The 15,817-nt window shown below is 39.6% G+C and overlaps 1 protein-coding gene across 1 annotated transcript in view; it reads left to right on the forward strand.

Annotated features, from left to right (window-relative positions):
• Positions 1-10,773, forward strand: part of LOC117513728 (gastrula zinc finger protein XlCGF57.1-like) — a 34,975-nt gene extending 24,202 nt beyond the window's left edge. The window contains exon 4 of the mRNA XM_034173966.1: positions 9,100-10,773. Within this exon, the coding sequence (XP_034029857.1) occupies positions 9,100-10,451 (1,352 nt within the window). The 3' untranslated portion in view covers positions 10,452-10,773. The remainder of the gene's footprint in view (positions 1-9,099) is intronic.
• The last annotated feature ends 5,044 nt before the right edge of the window (positions 10,774-15,817 follow it).

Here is a 15,817-nt window from a genome sequence, read left to right on the forward strand (position 1 = left end):
TCCACATACACAGCTACCTCTTCACCTCTTGGTGTATGTTATTAAATTCATAACCATCCAGGTCAAAATCAGCTCTGACTCAAGTTCATTTCCTGTTTTTCTCTTCCTCAGTCACATTTTTGTGCTTGAACATGCCCAATATCTAAAATAAGTATCTTTGGAAAATAAGAGCCTATTAAAGTTCAGAGTGCTCACCTGCTTTTTGTGAATTCTGCTTCCGAACATCACTGCAGAGTTTCATTCCTATATTCTCATTTTTAAAGGAATTTTGACCATTTATTTCATCTCATAAATTCACTATAACTGTCACAGTCATGCGCACACTGTGTGAACAGGATGTACCATCGTAACCGTCCAGGTAGAAATAAAGGCAGTGCCAGTTTTTGTTTGTTTTCTTAACATGTTTCTCCCTCTGCTGTGTGCGCGCACTCTCACTCTGCATGGACTGAAGCAGCTCATGCTCCCCCCCTCCCCTCTGCAGCCAGCCGACTCACACAGACATAGACGACGCCAGCAATCAAACCCAGTCCTAATTTTAGATGGCTTTAAACAAGCCGCCGCATGCTTTTTTTTTCTTTTTTTTTTTTGAAAACTGACCGCCCGAATGACGGCTTGACGGCTCGCTGCCTAAACCCCTGCTCCTGCTGTGTTCGTACACAGAACCATGTGCAGTCGAATTATTGTTCAGCTGTGTGGCACTGTCATTTGTCCACAGAAAAACAGCGTTCCTAAACCAGGCTCGCCAGCTCCTGGTAACTTATGTTAGCTATTGGTTTAGCTCAGCCTAGCCGATAACACAAACAGCTGGAATTTCTATTTTTTCAGTTTCAATTTATTTTCATTTATATAGTGTCAAAACACAAAGTTGCCCCAAGGTGCTTCACAGAAGTAAGGCCTAACATTACCAACCCCCAGAGCAAACACACAGGTAACTGTGGTAACAAAAAACTCCCTCTGATGATTTGAGGAAGAAACCTCAAGCAGACCAGACTCAAAGGGGCAACCCTCTGCTTGGGCCATGCTACTGACAGTTTACAAAACGAATATACAGACAATTTTGCCGGTGCACAGGATGGGAGGGTTGCAGAAGTAGACACCACTCCCATCTCTGGATGGAGCCGCAATTCAAACAGAGAGGGGAAAAAATCCAGAATCAGTAATTGGAACGACAACAAATACAGTATAATTTGTCAGCATTAAGCAACAAGAAAAACAGAAGAAATACGAAGGTGATCGCCGGCCACTAGCCTTAAGCTTCACTAAAAGACCCAGACTTTAGATAAAGTTGAGGCTGCGGCCCACTCTGTTTCCTAATAAAATGAATTTTAAAGGGTAAAAAGCATAGTAACATACTATGCCAGTATGCTAGCCATACAAAAGAGAAAATAAGTCTGGACTTGAAAGTCTCTACAGAATCTGACGGTTTTATTGATGCAGGGAGATCATTCCACAGAAAAGAGGCATGATAAGAGAAAGCTCTGTGGCCCACAGACTTTATTCACCCTAGGGACACAAAGTAGTCCTGCACCCTGAGAACGCAGAGCCCGGGCTGGTAGGTAGGGTTTAATTAGGTCAGCTAAGTCGGGAGGTGCCAGTCTGCGTCCAACTCATGACCAGCTTCCAGGTCATGAGGTGGAACTGGAACCACCTCATGGCTCTCCTGTTAACAGCAGTCATTTGTCATCGCATTCTGTTAGACTGTGATAATACATGCAGCTTCTTCAGCGACACTCACCAACGTCCTGCATGTGGCAGCTTAGCTTAGTATGGCGCAATGCGACACAGTGGCACAAACCAGAAACACGGCCGGTTCCACGCTTTCGGGAAAGGCAACATGCTTTAAGAGTTCTGCTAGCCGCACAAATGTAAAGGATAGAATCTGTGGTGGTTAGATCAGTTTTTTAAAGAACATTGTCATGCTATATTTGGTTTTATTCATGCTATATTTGGTTTTATTCTTGCAGTCTGTCTGAGAGGAACAAAAAAAAACCTAACTTCAGTTACTCCTCAAAATAATATCTTTGGAAAAACTGTCAATCTAAACTGGTTGTTAAGTGTGATGTAATGCATCGTGTGATTTTCAACTTTTGGGTCCAAATAAAAAAAGGCGCGCTGTCATTAACATTGAGAGCTGCACTGAGGCGCTCTGATCAGGCTACACTTAAACCGTTGCACACGGACAACAGCATTAACATCACAACATAAAAGTCTTTGTATATTGTGCCTAAAACTCTCCAGTTTATATAAACTGGGTTTTTAGACGTTATTGCGTTTATGTAAAAATGCCAGAAGGTCAGGTTGTTTCTCCGTTGTTTTCAGTGGGAGTTGCTGTGAGCTGCGATCGCTTCCTGTTCATGTCGTTCAGGGGAAAAGTGAAGTTTGCACTTTAATCTCCTGTTTATTGTAATAAATGAATTTTTTAATTAAGAAACAGACATGTATATTTTACCTGTGCATAATAAAATATATAAAGTAAAAGGAAAAAAGTGTTCTTACCTTAGAAACAGACAAATGCGGTTAACAGCGGTGGAGGCGGAGAAGGGAGGGACGGAGGTTTGTGCACACTGTAAACACAAACTAAACTTAAACTGTAGATCCTTAAAAGGATCATACAGACGTACAGTATTGTTCAGAATAATAGTAGTGCTATGTAACTAAAAAGATTAATTCAGGTTTTGAGTATATTTCTTATTGTTACATGGGAAACAAGGTACCAGTAGATTCAGTAGATTCTCACAAATCCAACAAGACCAAGCATTCATGATATGCACACTCTTAAGGCTATGAAATTGGGTTATTAGTTGGGGGTGTTCACAATAATAGTAGTGTGGCATTCAGTCAGTGAGTTTGTCAATTTTGTGGAACAAACAGGTGTGAATCAGGTGTCCCCTATTTAAGCATGAAGCCAGCACCTGTTGAACATACTTTTCTCTTTGAAAGCCTGAGGAAAATGGGACGTTCAAGACATTGTTCTGAAGAACAGCGTAGTTTGATTAAAAAGTTGATTGGAGAGGGGAAAACTTATACGCAGGTGCAAAAATTTATAGGCTGTTCATCTACAATGATCTCCAATGCTTTAAAATGGACAAAAAAAAAACAGACACGTGGAAGAAAATGGAAAACAACTATCAAAATAGATAGAAGAATAATCAGAATGACAAAGGCTCACCCATTGATCAAGTCCAGGATGATCAAAGACAGTCTGGAGTTACCTGTAAGTGCTGTGACAGTTAGAAGACGCCTGTGTGAAGCTAATTTATTTGCAAGAATCCCCCGCGAAGTCCCTCTGTTAAATAAAAGACGTGCAGAAGAGGTTACAATTTGCCAAAGAACACATCAACTGTCCTAAAGACAATTGGAGGAATATTTTGTGGACTGATGAGAGTAAAACTGTTCTTTTTGGGTCCAAGGGCCACAGACAGTTTGTGAGATGACCCCCATACTCTGAATTCAAGCCACAGTTCACAGTGAAGACAGTGAAGCATGGTGGTGCAAGCATCATGATATGGGCATGTTTCTCCTACTATGGTGTTGGGCCTACAACCACTGGCAATAATTATGGAATCACCGGCCTCGGAGGATGTTCATTCAGTTGTTTAATTTTGTAGAAAAAAGCAGATCACAGACATGACACAAAACTAAAGTCATTTCAAATGGAAACTATCTGGCTTTAAGAAACACTATAAGAAATCAAGAAAAAAAAAATTGTGGCAGTCAGTAACGGTTACCTTTTTAGACCAAGCAGGGGGAATAAAATATGGACTCACTCAATTCTGAGGAATAAATTATAGAATCACCCTGTAAATTTTCATCCCCAAAACCAACACCTGCATCAAATCAGATCTGCTTGTTAGTCTGCATCTAAAAAGGAGTGATCACATCTTGGAGAGCTGTTGCACCAAGTGGACTGACATGAATCATGGCTCCAACACGAGAGATGTCAATTGAAACAAAGGAGAGGATTGTCAAACTCTTAAAAGAGGGTAAATCATCATGCAATGTTGCAAAAGATGTTGGTTGATCACAGTCAGCTGTGTCTAAACTATGGACCAAATACAAACATGAGAAGGTTGTTAAAGGCAAACATACTGGTAAACCAAGGAAAACATCAAAGCGTCAAGACAGAAAACTTAAAGCAATATGTCTCAAAAATCGAAAATGCACAACAAAACAAATGAGGAACGAATGGGAGGAAACTGGAGTCAACGTCTGTGACCGAACTGTAAGAAACCGCCTAAAGGAAATGGGATTTACATACAGAAATGCGAAACGAAAGCCATCATCAACACCTAAACAGAAAAAACAAGGTTACAATGGGCTAAGGAAAAGCAATCATGGACTGCGGATGACTGGATGAAAGTCATATTCAGTGATGAATCTCGAATCTGCATTGGGCAAGGTGATGATGTTAGAACCTTTGCTTGGTGTCGTTCCAATGTGATTTATAAAGATGACTGCCTGAAGAGAACATGTAAATTTCCACAGTCATTGATGATATGGGGCTGCATGTCAGGTAAAGGCACTGGGGAGATGGCTGTCATTACATCATCAATAAATGCACAAGTTTACGTTGCTATTTTGGACACTTTTCTTATCCCATCAATTGAAAGGATGTTTGGGGATGGTGAAATCATTTTTCAAGATGATAATGCATCTTGCCATAGAGCAAAAACTGTGAAAACATTCCTTGCAAAAAGACACATAGGGTCAATGTCATGGCCTGCAAATAGTCCAGATCTTAATCCAATTGAAAATCTTTGGTGGAAGTTGAAGAAAATGGTCCATGACAAGGCTCCACGCTGCAAAGCTGATCTGGCAACAGCAATCAGAGAAAGTTGGAGCCAGATTGATGAAGAGTACTGTTTGTCACTCATTAAGTCCATGTCTCAGAGACTGCAAGCTGTTATAAAAGCCAGAGGTGGTGCAGCAAAATACTAGTGATGTGTTGGAGCGTTCTTTTGTTTTTCATGATTCCATAATTTTTTCCTCATAATTGAGTGATTCCATATTTTTTTCCTTCTGCTTGGTCTAAAAAATTAACCGTTACTGACTGCCACAATTTTTTTTTCCTGATTTCTTACAGTGTTTCTTAAAGCCAGAAAGTTGCCATTTGAAATGACTTTAGTTTTGTGTCATGTCAAGTCTGTGATCTGCTTTTTTTTCTACAAAATTAAACACTGAATGAACATCCTCCGAGGCCGGTGATTACATAATTTTTTCCAGGGGTTGTATATATCGCATACCAGGTATCATGGATCAGTTTGGATATGTCAAAATACTTGAAGAGGTCATGTTGCCTTATGCTGAAGAGGACATGCCCTTGAAATGGGTGTTTCAACAAGACAATGAGATAGATAGATAGATAGATAGATAGATAGATAGATACTTTAATGATCCAAAAGGAAATTTAAACATCCCGTAACTTAAAACACATCCTTGTACTTATACAGTACATTCAACACACACACGGACAAAGAACAAATGACCAATGACCCCAAGCACACTAGTAAACGAGCAAAATCGTGGTTCCAAACCAACAAAATTAATGCCTCGCAGATGTGAAGAAATCATGAAAAACTGTGATCATACAACTAAATACTAGTTTAGTGATTCACAGGATTGCTTAAAAAAAACAGTTTGAACATAATAGTTTTGAGTTTGTAGCGTCAACAGCAGATGCTACTATTATTGTGAACACCCCCTTTTCTACTTTTTTTTACTGATGGCCCAATTTCATAGCCTTAAGAGTGTGCATATCATGAATGCTTGGTCTTGTTGGATTTGTGAGAATCTACTGAATCTACTGGTACCTTGTTTCCCATGTAACAATAGGAAATATACTCAAAACCTGGATTAATCTTTTTAGTCACATAGCACTACTATTATTCTGAAAACTACTGTAACTTAAATTGTAAACTTGCAGGTCTTTGGACCCGAAAACAGATTTATCACGTGATGCGTTACATCAGAGCTTAACAACAGGATAAATAAACATCACTAGTTGTGTTACTGCATCGTCCTAAAACACGTTAACCATTTCAACGTATTCACCATCAAATTCCACAACAAAAGAGATTTCAAACTGCAAAAAATGTAATTTTTTTTCCCCTTTCCATTAAATAGAGGGTTGTGACTGCCATTGCCCTACATGATACCATTGAAGTTCACCTTTCTGACAGATTTATGTTTCTGAGTGTTTATCAGCTGCAGGTAAAATCATAGTAAACTCCCCATGTTTGACTTAATTTCTCATGGCATATGGCACCAAAAATAAAATGCAGTACATCAATATTTATTTAGACTAGTCAGCTCATTTGGCATTTCATTCACTAGTGATATGTACTTTAAGTATGCGTTTTCTTATCATTAGTTCATAGTAACGCATTCTATAGTAAGGGCCATACAGAGGCTGAATGAAACATATTTGTGTCTAATAACTATGAAAATGTGTTGCATGGTTTTATTTCTGCTTAAACAAGAGAAGGTTGGGCCATTTTAATTTCATATAGTGCCAAATTACAACAAAGCTGCCTCTCGAGGTGTTTTACACAAGCAAGGTCTAACCTTACCAACTCCTAGAGCAGCCATTATGCATAACTTCGTGCAAACACCCCTTGCCATTCTCCCCTTGTGATGAGCATGGGGACAACCTGAGGATCCCCCTTTGACAGATCACAGCTGTGATTGTTCATGTAACGTCTGATCAGTACTGTCATGAATGGTAAATGGAGTGTCTTTGTATAGTGCTTTTATGCTGTCAGGGTTGTTGACCCCAAAACATGAATCTGTTGTAAATCATGAATTATTCGCGCCGCCCCCCCCCCCCCCCCATTCCAACTTTGCCTCCCACAGCACCGCCAACCCCTCAGGGATACAGAGGAGCTCACCTCTGGCAGTTTCGCAGACCAAACGGTCCCCTTAAAAATTGGTCCCCCTGATGACGCGGTTCACAGATAAACACCTCACAGAATTTCGCCTTGTTTATGCTTAAAACTGACTTTAGATTGATTTTAAAGGTTTTACCTTTATCATCTGATGGTTAATAATCCCAATAATCCATTTGATTGCTTTGGGTGAAGAGACGCCGTCTCAGACGTGATGCTGTGGTCCAAAATGATGCATGCACAGATGCAAATGGCGGACTGATTTTTAAGGGTGGCCCATCCGGTCTGCTACACCAGATGCATGTCAGTCTTGAGCCCCCTTGCCCCTTCCCGGAGGAATTTCATTCATCCCAGAACACCTTTGTGTCCGATCACAGTACTCCATCGTCGTTTACAAATCTGACGATTTACACCCCCCTCCACACTTCCAGCTTTCCCTGCCACAGCCCCGGACAATAATGATTATGATAATAACAATTACATAGGTGTACATGTTATGTGTGATTTCTGTACCAAAGACATGTCTTTGGTACAGCATTGTAAACAGCTGACGAGGAATTGCTTCTTTCAATTGTCTCGAAATGATTTAGAGCTTATTATTCATGCTTTTGTGTCAACACATTTAGACTACTGTAACAGTTTGTTTTCATGTCTAAACAAGGAGTTGTTGCGTCGACTGCAGTTAGTACAGAACTCTGCAGCGAGAATTCTGACACAAGCTAACAGGAGGACTCATATTTCCCCAATTTTAAAGATCTTCATTGGCTGCCAGTGTCCTTCAGGATCAATTTTAAAATTTTGGTTTTAACTTTTAGAGCTCTACATGGCTAGGCGCCTCCCTATATCTGTGACCTCATCCAGCCTTATGCCCCTGCCAGGGCGTTGAGGTCTGTGGACCAAAATTTGTTGATGGTTCCTCGCACCCGTTTTGCAACCAGAGGAGAGCGATCCTTCCAGGCTGTTGCTCCCAGGCTTTGGAATGGTCTCCCTCTCTCTCTGTTCTCACTGGACTCTGTCGTCACTTTTAAAAGCCAACTTAAGACCTTTTTTACACAAGCTTTTGCTTAGCTTTTGGGCTGCTTTGCTATCCTATGTTATGTTTTTAAATGTCTCGGCCATTGTCTATGTATTGTGTGGTGTACTGTGCTTTTATGTTGTGAAGCACCTTGTGGCTCTTGTCTGTGAAAGGTGCTATATAAATAAAATTGACTTACTTACTTACTTACTTACTTACTTTATTTATTTTCCTGCGACATATATTAGCTGTACATGTAACAAACCATAGGCCTTTTGACTGTACCTTAATGATAATGTTCTATTAAAACCAAACGGACAGTTATATTATTTAAATACATAATCATATCAGTGATGTGAGGCATTATATTTATTAATTATATTGACCGTGTCACTCACTAAGTTGTGTTATTAATGAGTGCAGTGTTTTCTATAAAGTGTATATTAGCTGTCATGTAATAATTGACATTTGCTGTTCAGTCAATAATCAGAGTAGAGTAGTAATTTTTTTTTTTTTCTGTTTGACTGTAAAGAAAAAAAAAAGATGCACACCTCAGCCTTTTACCCAAAAATGTATCATTAATACACGATAATGCATTTCTGCTAAAACGTATTTATGGTCAGTTCCTTCAAAGCCTAAGCTGGATTTTTATGGTGTTAGATTTAACTATAAATATTGTTTCAGTTGCTTCAAAACATTGTCACATTTTGCGACTTGCGTTCATGTTTTGTGGGAGATTTTGTTCACGATTTACAGTAAAATTAACGGCTTGCGGATAATTCATGATTTGCAGCGGATTCACTTTTTAGGGGTCAACAGGGTGCTCAACTGCACACTAAGAGCAACTTGACAATCAAGGACCTCGCCAAGGGGCCCTTATTGTTTGTGTGGTCTGTCAGGAATGAGAACGGGGCATCTGCTGGTCACAAGCCCGCCTCTTTAACCACATGAATATGATGTCCCCTGTCATCAAGGTAAAATGTGTGCCTGAGTTTTAATTCATTTCCTTTGGTGAAAATGTAATGTTCAGCTACAGTTCAAGAAATGTGGGAAATCAAAAAAAGTACAAATACAATACACTAATGTACTGTTGCACCAGTGCAGTAACTTACTGTAGCCAGTCACATTCACCACTGTGGAGCTTTATATTTCTTTTGACTGTTGTTCTAAATTTTTATCAATGTATTTGGCTGTTTACAGACATGCAGCCATTGCTGTTGATTAAAGAAGAAATTCTCCCAGAACAGCAGGAGTGGAACCTGAATGTGCACCAGGAGGACATTAAAGATGAAAAACAGAAACGGCCGGGACAGCAGCTTCACCAGATGGAGAAGGCTGATATAGTTAAGATGCCTTTCACTGCTGCTGTTCCTGTGAAAAGTGAAAATGATGAAAAACCACGGTCACGAGTTCATCAAAGCCAAAGTGATGACAGCAGAAATGCTGAGCCTGTAGCCAGCAGCTCAATGGTACACAGAACACTGACAGCACAAACTGACGGAGAGGACTATGGAGGACTACAACGAGCCAGCACTTCAGATTCATATTGTCGATTACATTCAGATGCCAGTGGTCAAAGTTCAGACGGTTCTGAAACTGATGACAGTTGCGATTGGAAGCAGACAGGAGAACTTCATTCAGGTTTCAATTGTAAGAAAAATTGCAGCGTCACTGTTCATCATAGTAGGGGCAACACTACAAAAACACAGTTTCATTTATCTGAAGAAGCATGTGGTCAAATGAACAATTTACAGCAAAACACAGGAAAGAAAGCAAGCAAAACACCATTTAGCTGTCCTGTGTGTGAAAAAAAATTTGGACTCAAAGGTAGTCTGATAACACATGCAAGAACTCATACAGGAGAGAAACCGTTTGGCTGTTCTGTCTGCAGTAAAAGATTTGGACGCAAGAGTATTCTGATCACACACATGAGAATTCATACAGGAGAGAAACCATTTGGCTGTTCGGAGTGTGGTAAAACATTTGGAAAAAATGGAAGTCTGATAACACACATGAGAGTGCATACAGGAGAGAAACCTTTTGGCTGTGCTGAGTGTGGTAAAACATTTGGACATAACAGCGATTTGAACAAACATATGAGAATTCATACGGGACAGAAACCATTTGGCTGTCCTGAGTGTGGTCAAAGATTTGGACGAAATGGAAATCTGATCACACACATGAGAGTTCATACCGGAGAAAAACCATTTAGCTGTCCTGAGTGTGATAAAAGATTTGGACAGAAGGGCCATCTAATCACACATATAAGAGTTCACAAAGGAGAGAAACCATATGCCTGTTCTGAGTGTAGTAAAAGATTTGGAGGAAGGAGCCATCTTGTCACACACATGCGAATTCATACAGGAGAGAAACCATTTCACTGTTCTGAGTGTGGTAAAAGATTTGGACAGAAGGGCAATCTGATGACACACATGAGAATGCATAAAGGACAGAAACCATTTCGCTGTTCTGAGTGTGGTAAAACATTTGGTCATAAGTGCAGTTTGATAATACACACGAGAATTCATGCAGGAGAGAAAATTAATAAATAGTAAACCATCTGCTATTCATGGATGACATTAAGTCTTTGCAGATTCAGATCCGGGACTCAGTGGAAACAGTCCATATGTTGGTTATCCAAGGACATCAGCATGGGAATTGGACTGAATAAATGAATGCACAATCAGAAAATGTAGGAAAGTAACAGCAGAAAATATACACTTGGGTGAGGGGAGCTATGTTGATTTGGCTAAGGGCTCTGCATATAAATACCTGGGAATAAAAGAATATACTACAATAGAACATAAGAAAATGTGAGAGAGTAACACAAGAATACCTAAACCACTTAGAAACGATGTACAGTGGGGTAAAAAGTATTTAGCCAATCCCTGATTGTGCAAGTTTTCCTACTTAGATGAGAGAGGTCTGTAATTTTTATGGTATACTTCAACTGTGAGAGACAAAATGAGAAAATTCCAGGAAATCACATTGTAGGATTTTTAAAGAATTCATTTGTAAATTATGGTGGAAAATAAGTATTTGGTCACCCACAAACAAGCAAGATTTCTGGCTCTCACAGACATGTAACTTCTTCTTTAAGAAGCTCTTCTGTCCTCCACCTGTTACCTGCATTAATGGCATCTATTGGAACTCGTTATCTGTATAAAAGATACCTATCCACAGCCTCAAACAGTCAGACTCCAAACTCAACCATGGCCAAGACCAAAGAGCTGCCGAAAGGACACCAGCAAGAAAACTGTAGAATGCACCAGGCTGGGAAGAGTGAATCTACAATAGTCATGCAGGTTGGTGTGAATAAATCAACTGCCAGTACATGTCTGGGCCCGTCTGAAGTTTGCCAGAGAGCATATGGATGATCCAGAAGAGGATTGGGAGAATATGTGGTCAGATGAAACCAAAATAGAACGGTAGTAATCCGTCGTGTTTGGAGGAAGAAGAATGCTGAGTTGCATTCCAAGAACACCATACCTACTGTGAAGCATGGGGGTGGAAACATCATGCTTTGGGGCTGTTTTTCTGCAAAGGGGACAGGACGACTGATCTGTGTTAAGGGAAGAATGAATGGGGCCATGTATCGTGAGACTTTAAGCCAAAACCTCCTTCCATCAGTGAGAGCATTGAAGATGCAATGTGGCTGGGACTTCCAGCATGACAATGATCCCAAACACACTGCTCAGGCAACGAAGGAGTGGCTCCGTAAAAAACATTTCAAAATCCTGGAGTGGCAGAGTTAGTCTCCAGACCTCAGCCCCATAGAAAATTTGTTGAGGGAGTTGAAAGTCCATGTTGCCCAGCGACATCCCCAAAGCATCTGCATGGAGGAATGGGCCAAAATACCAACTCCAGTGTGTGCAAACCTGCTGAAGACTTATAGGAAACATTCGACCTCTGTCATTGCCAACAAAGATTGTTACAAAGTATTGAGTTGAACTTTTGTTATTGACCAATACTTATTTTCCACCATAATTTACAAATAAATTCTTTAAAAATTCTACAATGTGATTTCCTGGATTTTATTTTTCTCATTTTGCTCTCATAGTTGAAGTGTACCTATGATGAAAATTACAGATCTCTCTCGTCTTTCTAAGTAGGAGAACTTGCACAATCAAGGACTGACCAAATATTTTTTACCCCACTGTACAAATATGGGTTTGGCATAGTAGACTGGCCACAGGGTGTGTTTACAGATTTTCTCAATTGCTAAAACACTAAACCCTGTTGTCTGAACCAAATGTTCAGTTGCCTGAACCCACTGATTGAATCAGTCACTCTTTTGGCAAAACTATAAGCACTTTGCACCTGTTTAGACACAACTTGTCAACACATTTTCATTGTTTCATAATGGTGAGCACAGGTGGCAAAGGTCAAACACAGTTAAACCACAGGTGTCACCGGTTGAACACAACTCAAAATTGATCACACTTGTGTCTAATGATGTGAGGGAGCATATACAAGACAGCTCAGAGAGCACTGGTTTGTGAGGCACTACAATGGATAGAAATCAGAGGAGGAGTTTGAGAGGCGGTCAGCAAAGACAAAGAACTAATATCTGATGAAATCAGAGCTGCTGTGATTGACCATGTTCTTGTCCATGGTATGAGCATGAGGGAGGCTGCACAAAGGGTCCAACCAAACATCAGTCGATTCACCGTGTCCACCATAAACTGAAGATTTAGAGAACAGGTAATTACCTTTTCTAACATTATATTTTGTAAATGTTGACAGGTATTACTGTGTGAGTATACAGTAGTATCAAGGGTCTCTCAGATCAGCTGACCAGTTACTTCTTGATGTCCCAAGTCGAGACTGAAACAGCGGGGTGACTGAGCGTTTGCTGTGGTGGCCCCCAAACTATGGAATGAGTTGCCTTTGGATGTTAGGCTGGCTCCTTCTTTAGAGGTTTTTAAGTCTCGCTTAAAAACATCTTTTCTCTAAGGCATTTCAAAATTGTTCATGTTCTAGTCAGTGTTAGTCATGTTGGTCACTTTTTTTATTTATATTTTTGTTTTATCTGTGTTGTATTTTATTCATGTCTTATTTGGAAAGCACCCTGTTTGTTGTTCTTTTAAAGTGCTCTATAAATCAAGTTGGATTGGATATATACTGTACCACAGTATACTTTAAGTAAATATTTCAGTGCATCACTGTGCCAGTGTACTGTAGTATTGTAATGGAGGATTAGTCTGTTTGTAGGCCTAGTATTCCATGTAACTTTTGAACTTTATTTTTATGTAGGCTTACTGTATAAAAGTGCTAAATGCACATGGTTTGTTTTTGTACTTTACAAGTGCTATGTGTAAATGCACAGGATTTCTGTTTTTGTACTTTTTTCCTCTGTACAAGTGCTAAATGCACAGGTTTGTTTTGCAACATGATTTTAGCCTACAGTGAACAGTAAACATATTTCTACAGCCTCATTTGTCCTCAGCATTGTATTTTCTATTTTTCTAAGTAGTGTTTAGACTGCTCAGTAGTGTTTTTCATTTTGGTTGACTCAGGGCACAATTTCATAGTTCAACATACACACAACGTAGTTCAGTTCTGAGCACAGATTGAACTGTTTTGAGGTGAAAGTTTGGTTTTGCAAGAAGAGTCGGGTTTTGTGAATGTTGCTTGAAAATTGGGTTTTGTGTTCAGAGTTTAGAGAAAAGGAGAGCAGCTTTTGAGAAATGTCTTAGCAGCTGAGAAAAACTGTAAAGTTAAATACTAAAATGAGGAAGATGCTCACCCTCCACAAAGTTGAGAGGGTACTTGCTCCAGAACCAATGGGCGGGTCTGAACCAGTGTCAGTCCCGCCTCCAGTTTCAATCCCTCCCTCATAGTCGGGTTCAGTCACGCCCATTTTTTTTTTTTTTTTTTTTTTTTTTTACATAAAGAGCCATCCTGCCCAGAGCAGCCGTAACGTGGAAACATACTTTAACTTCATGGCTGTAAGTAACGTAACATAAACATAAGTGTTTAAAATGTTTTCCTAGACATACCCCTTATGTTGACATAAACATTAAGTTATTTTTTAAATGTTTGTCATGCATTATGTGTGGTAAATGTAGGAATTGCATGCTAACGTAGCTGGTATGAGTGTTAATTAGCTACCTCCCCACTAAACAGTGTGCTTGATTAACAAAAATGAACAAAACATATGGCAACTTTCAGCAAATGTGCTCAGTTTGTGTATTATTAGAACTCATCATAACTTTATTTAACATTGAAAAGGTGTGTGCTTGTGTGTTTGACCTGCACAGATGCATCAGGATCCCATTCCGTCTCTGAAGTGATGCACAGTGTGCTGCAGAAAGTATCACTGCACCTTTTGTAAATGGTGTTTGACGCCTTTAACAAGGTGAAGTACTACATTACCAATCATGTGAGCATTGCTTTGAAACACAAAGGTGTGTGTGAACTATTTCAAGTTTCTCAAGTCAGTTCCGTTAGCCTACTGTGTGTGCGCACGTGCGCCCATCTCCCACACCACAATGTTGGAAAACTGTATGGACCCTTCTGTTGTTTGTATATCTTGGCCTATCATTCCTTCACAAACTTTCAATAAATGCAGTCTGTTATTTGCCAATGTGAATATGTAGAAATGTATTTTATGTCAGGTAGTTATTTTTCTTTGTTTTTATTAGCAATAAATAAAAATATACATGGCAAGAACTTTTCACAAAGGGGTAAGACAACCACCCATTTAGGGCTGGTATGGGGTGTTGTACTACATTGCATGAAGCATCACTGTACACATCAGTTTATCATACTTTTTTTTTCTGTTTTTAGATTTTTGTCATTGTTAAATGCAATCTGGGCTGCAGAGAAATGGAACATTTTCACTGTTGTTATTGCACATCAACAATACTCCAGAGAATGGCTTTCATTAGACATTTAGGTCAATGTAAAAAGAAGTTACCACGTCCATCACCAACAGAACTACCTCCTGCACCGCCGGCATCAGCACAGGCAGCAACGTCTTCATCATCAGGACAAGTTTGTGTTCGCCACCAAGTGATAGTGACCTGCAACCACTGCGGCATCAGAATAAATAAAAAAGCTTGCAGGTCCACATTAGTAGAAAACACACCAAAAGTAACACATTTCAGAGACATGGCACCTGTCAACGTCAATGCATTGATGCCAGAAAGGGCATCTTTGCAGTCGACAAATCATTCTTCAACCTGTGGTCACAATACATGTGCAGGAAAAAAAAAAAAGGGGGTACAAGCCAAAAACAAATTTGTGAATTGGACGAATGCAATACAAATTTGGAATGTGCAGTGAGGAGTGGCACTTCATGCAGGAAGTCCAGGACAAACAAGACCTCCAACCGTATGTGTTCTATATACAGCCCTGACCTGCGACACATAAGTAAATAAAAACAAAGGTCACACCAGTTTTGGTACTTTTTTTGGGACCATTAAATTCATTTGTGGTTTGCTGACTTTGTTTTAAGTTTATCTGTGTGTTCATCAATAAAATGTAAATTAAAATAATCAAAATTGATGTATATCTTAAAGATTCAGTCATTTATTCATCTTCAGTATCACTTGTCCTCACTTGGGCTGTGTGGGAGCTGGAGCCTGTCTGAGGCAGGATACACCTTGGGTTGGTCACCAGTCAGTCACAGAACAATATACACACAACCATTCACACTACTTTTCACACCTACAGGCCATTTAGCAATTAATGTAACCTTTATGTCTGTCCAAATATCCTCACAATCAAATTAGCTTAACATGCAGGAAATGAGTGTGAAAGCTCTATAGATATTAGATAGATGGAACTTTATTGATCCCTTGGGAGAGTTCCCTTAAGGAAATTGTGGTGCCAGTAAAGGTACAGCACCAACAGTATAAAAGGGCAGTAAAAACACACATAAGAAAATATATAATAATGAAAAAAGTGGCAC

The sequence above is a fragment of the Thalassophryne amazonica genome, chromosome 7 (assembly GCF_902500255.1).
Source record: "Thalassophryne amazonica chromosome 7, fThaAma1.1, whole genome shotgun sequence".
NCBI classification, from domain to species: Eukaryota; Metazoa; Chordata; class Actinopteri; order Batrachoidiformes; family Batrachoididae; genus Thalassophryne; species Thalassophryne amazonica.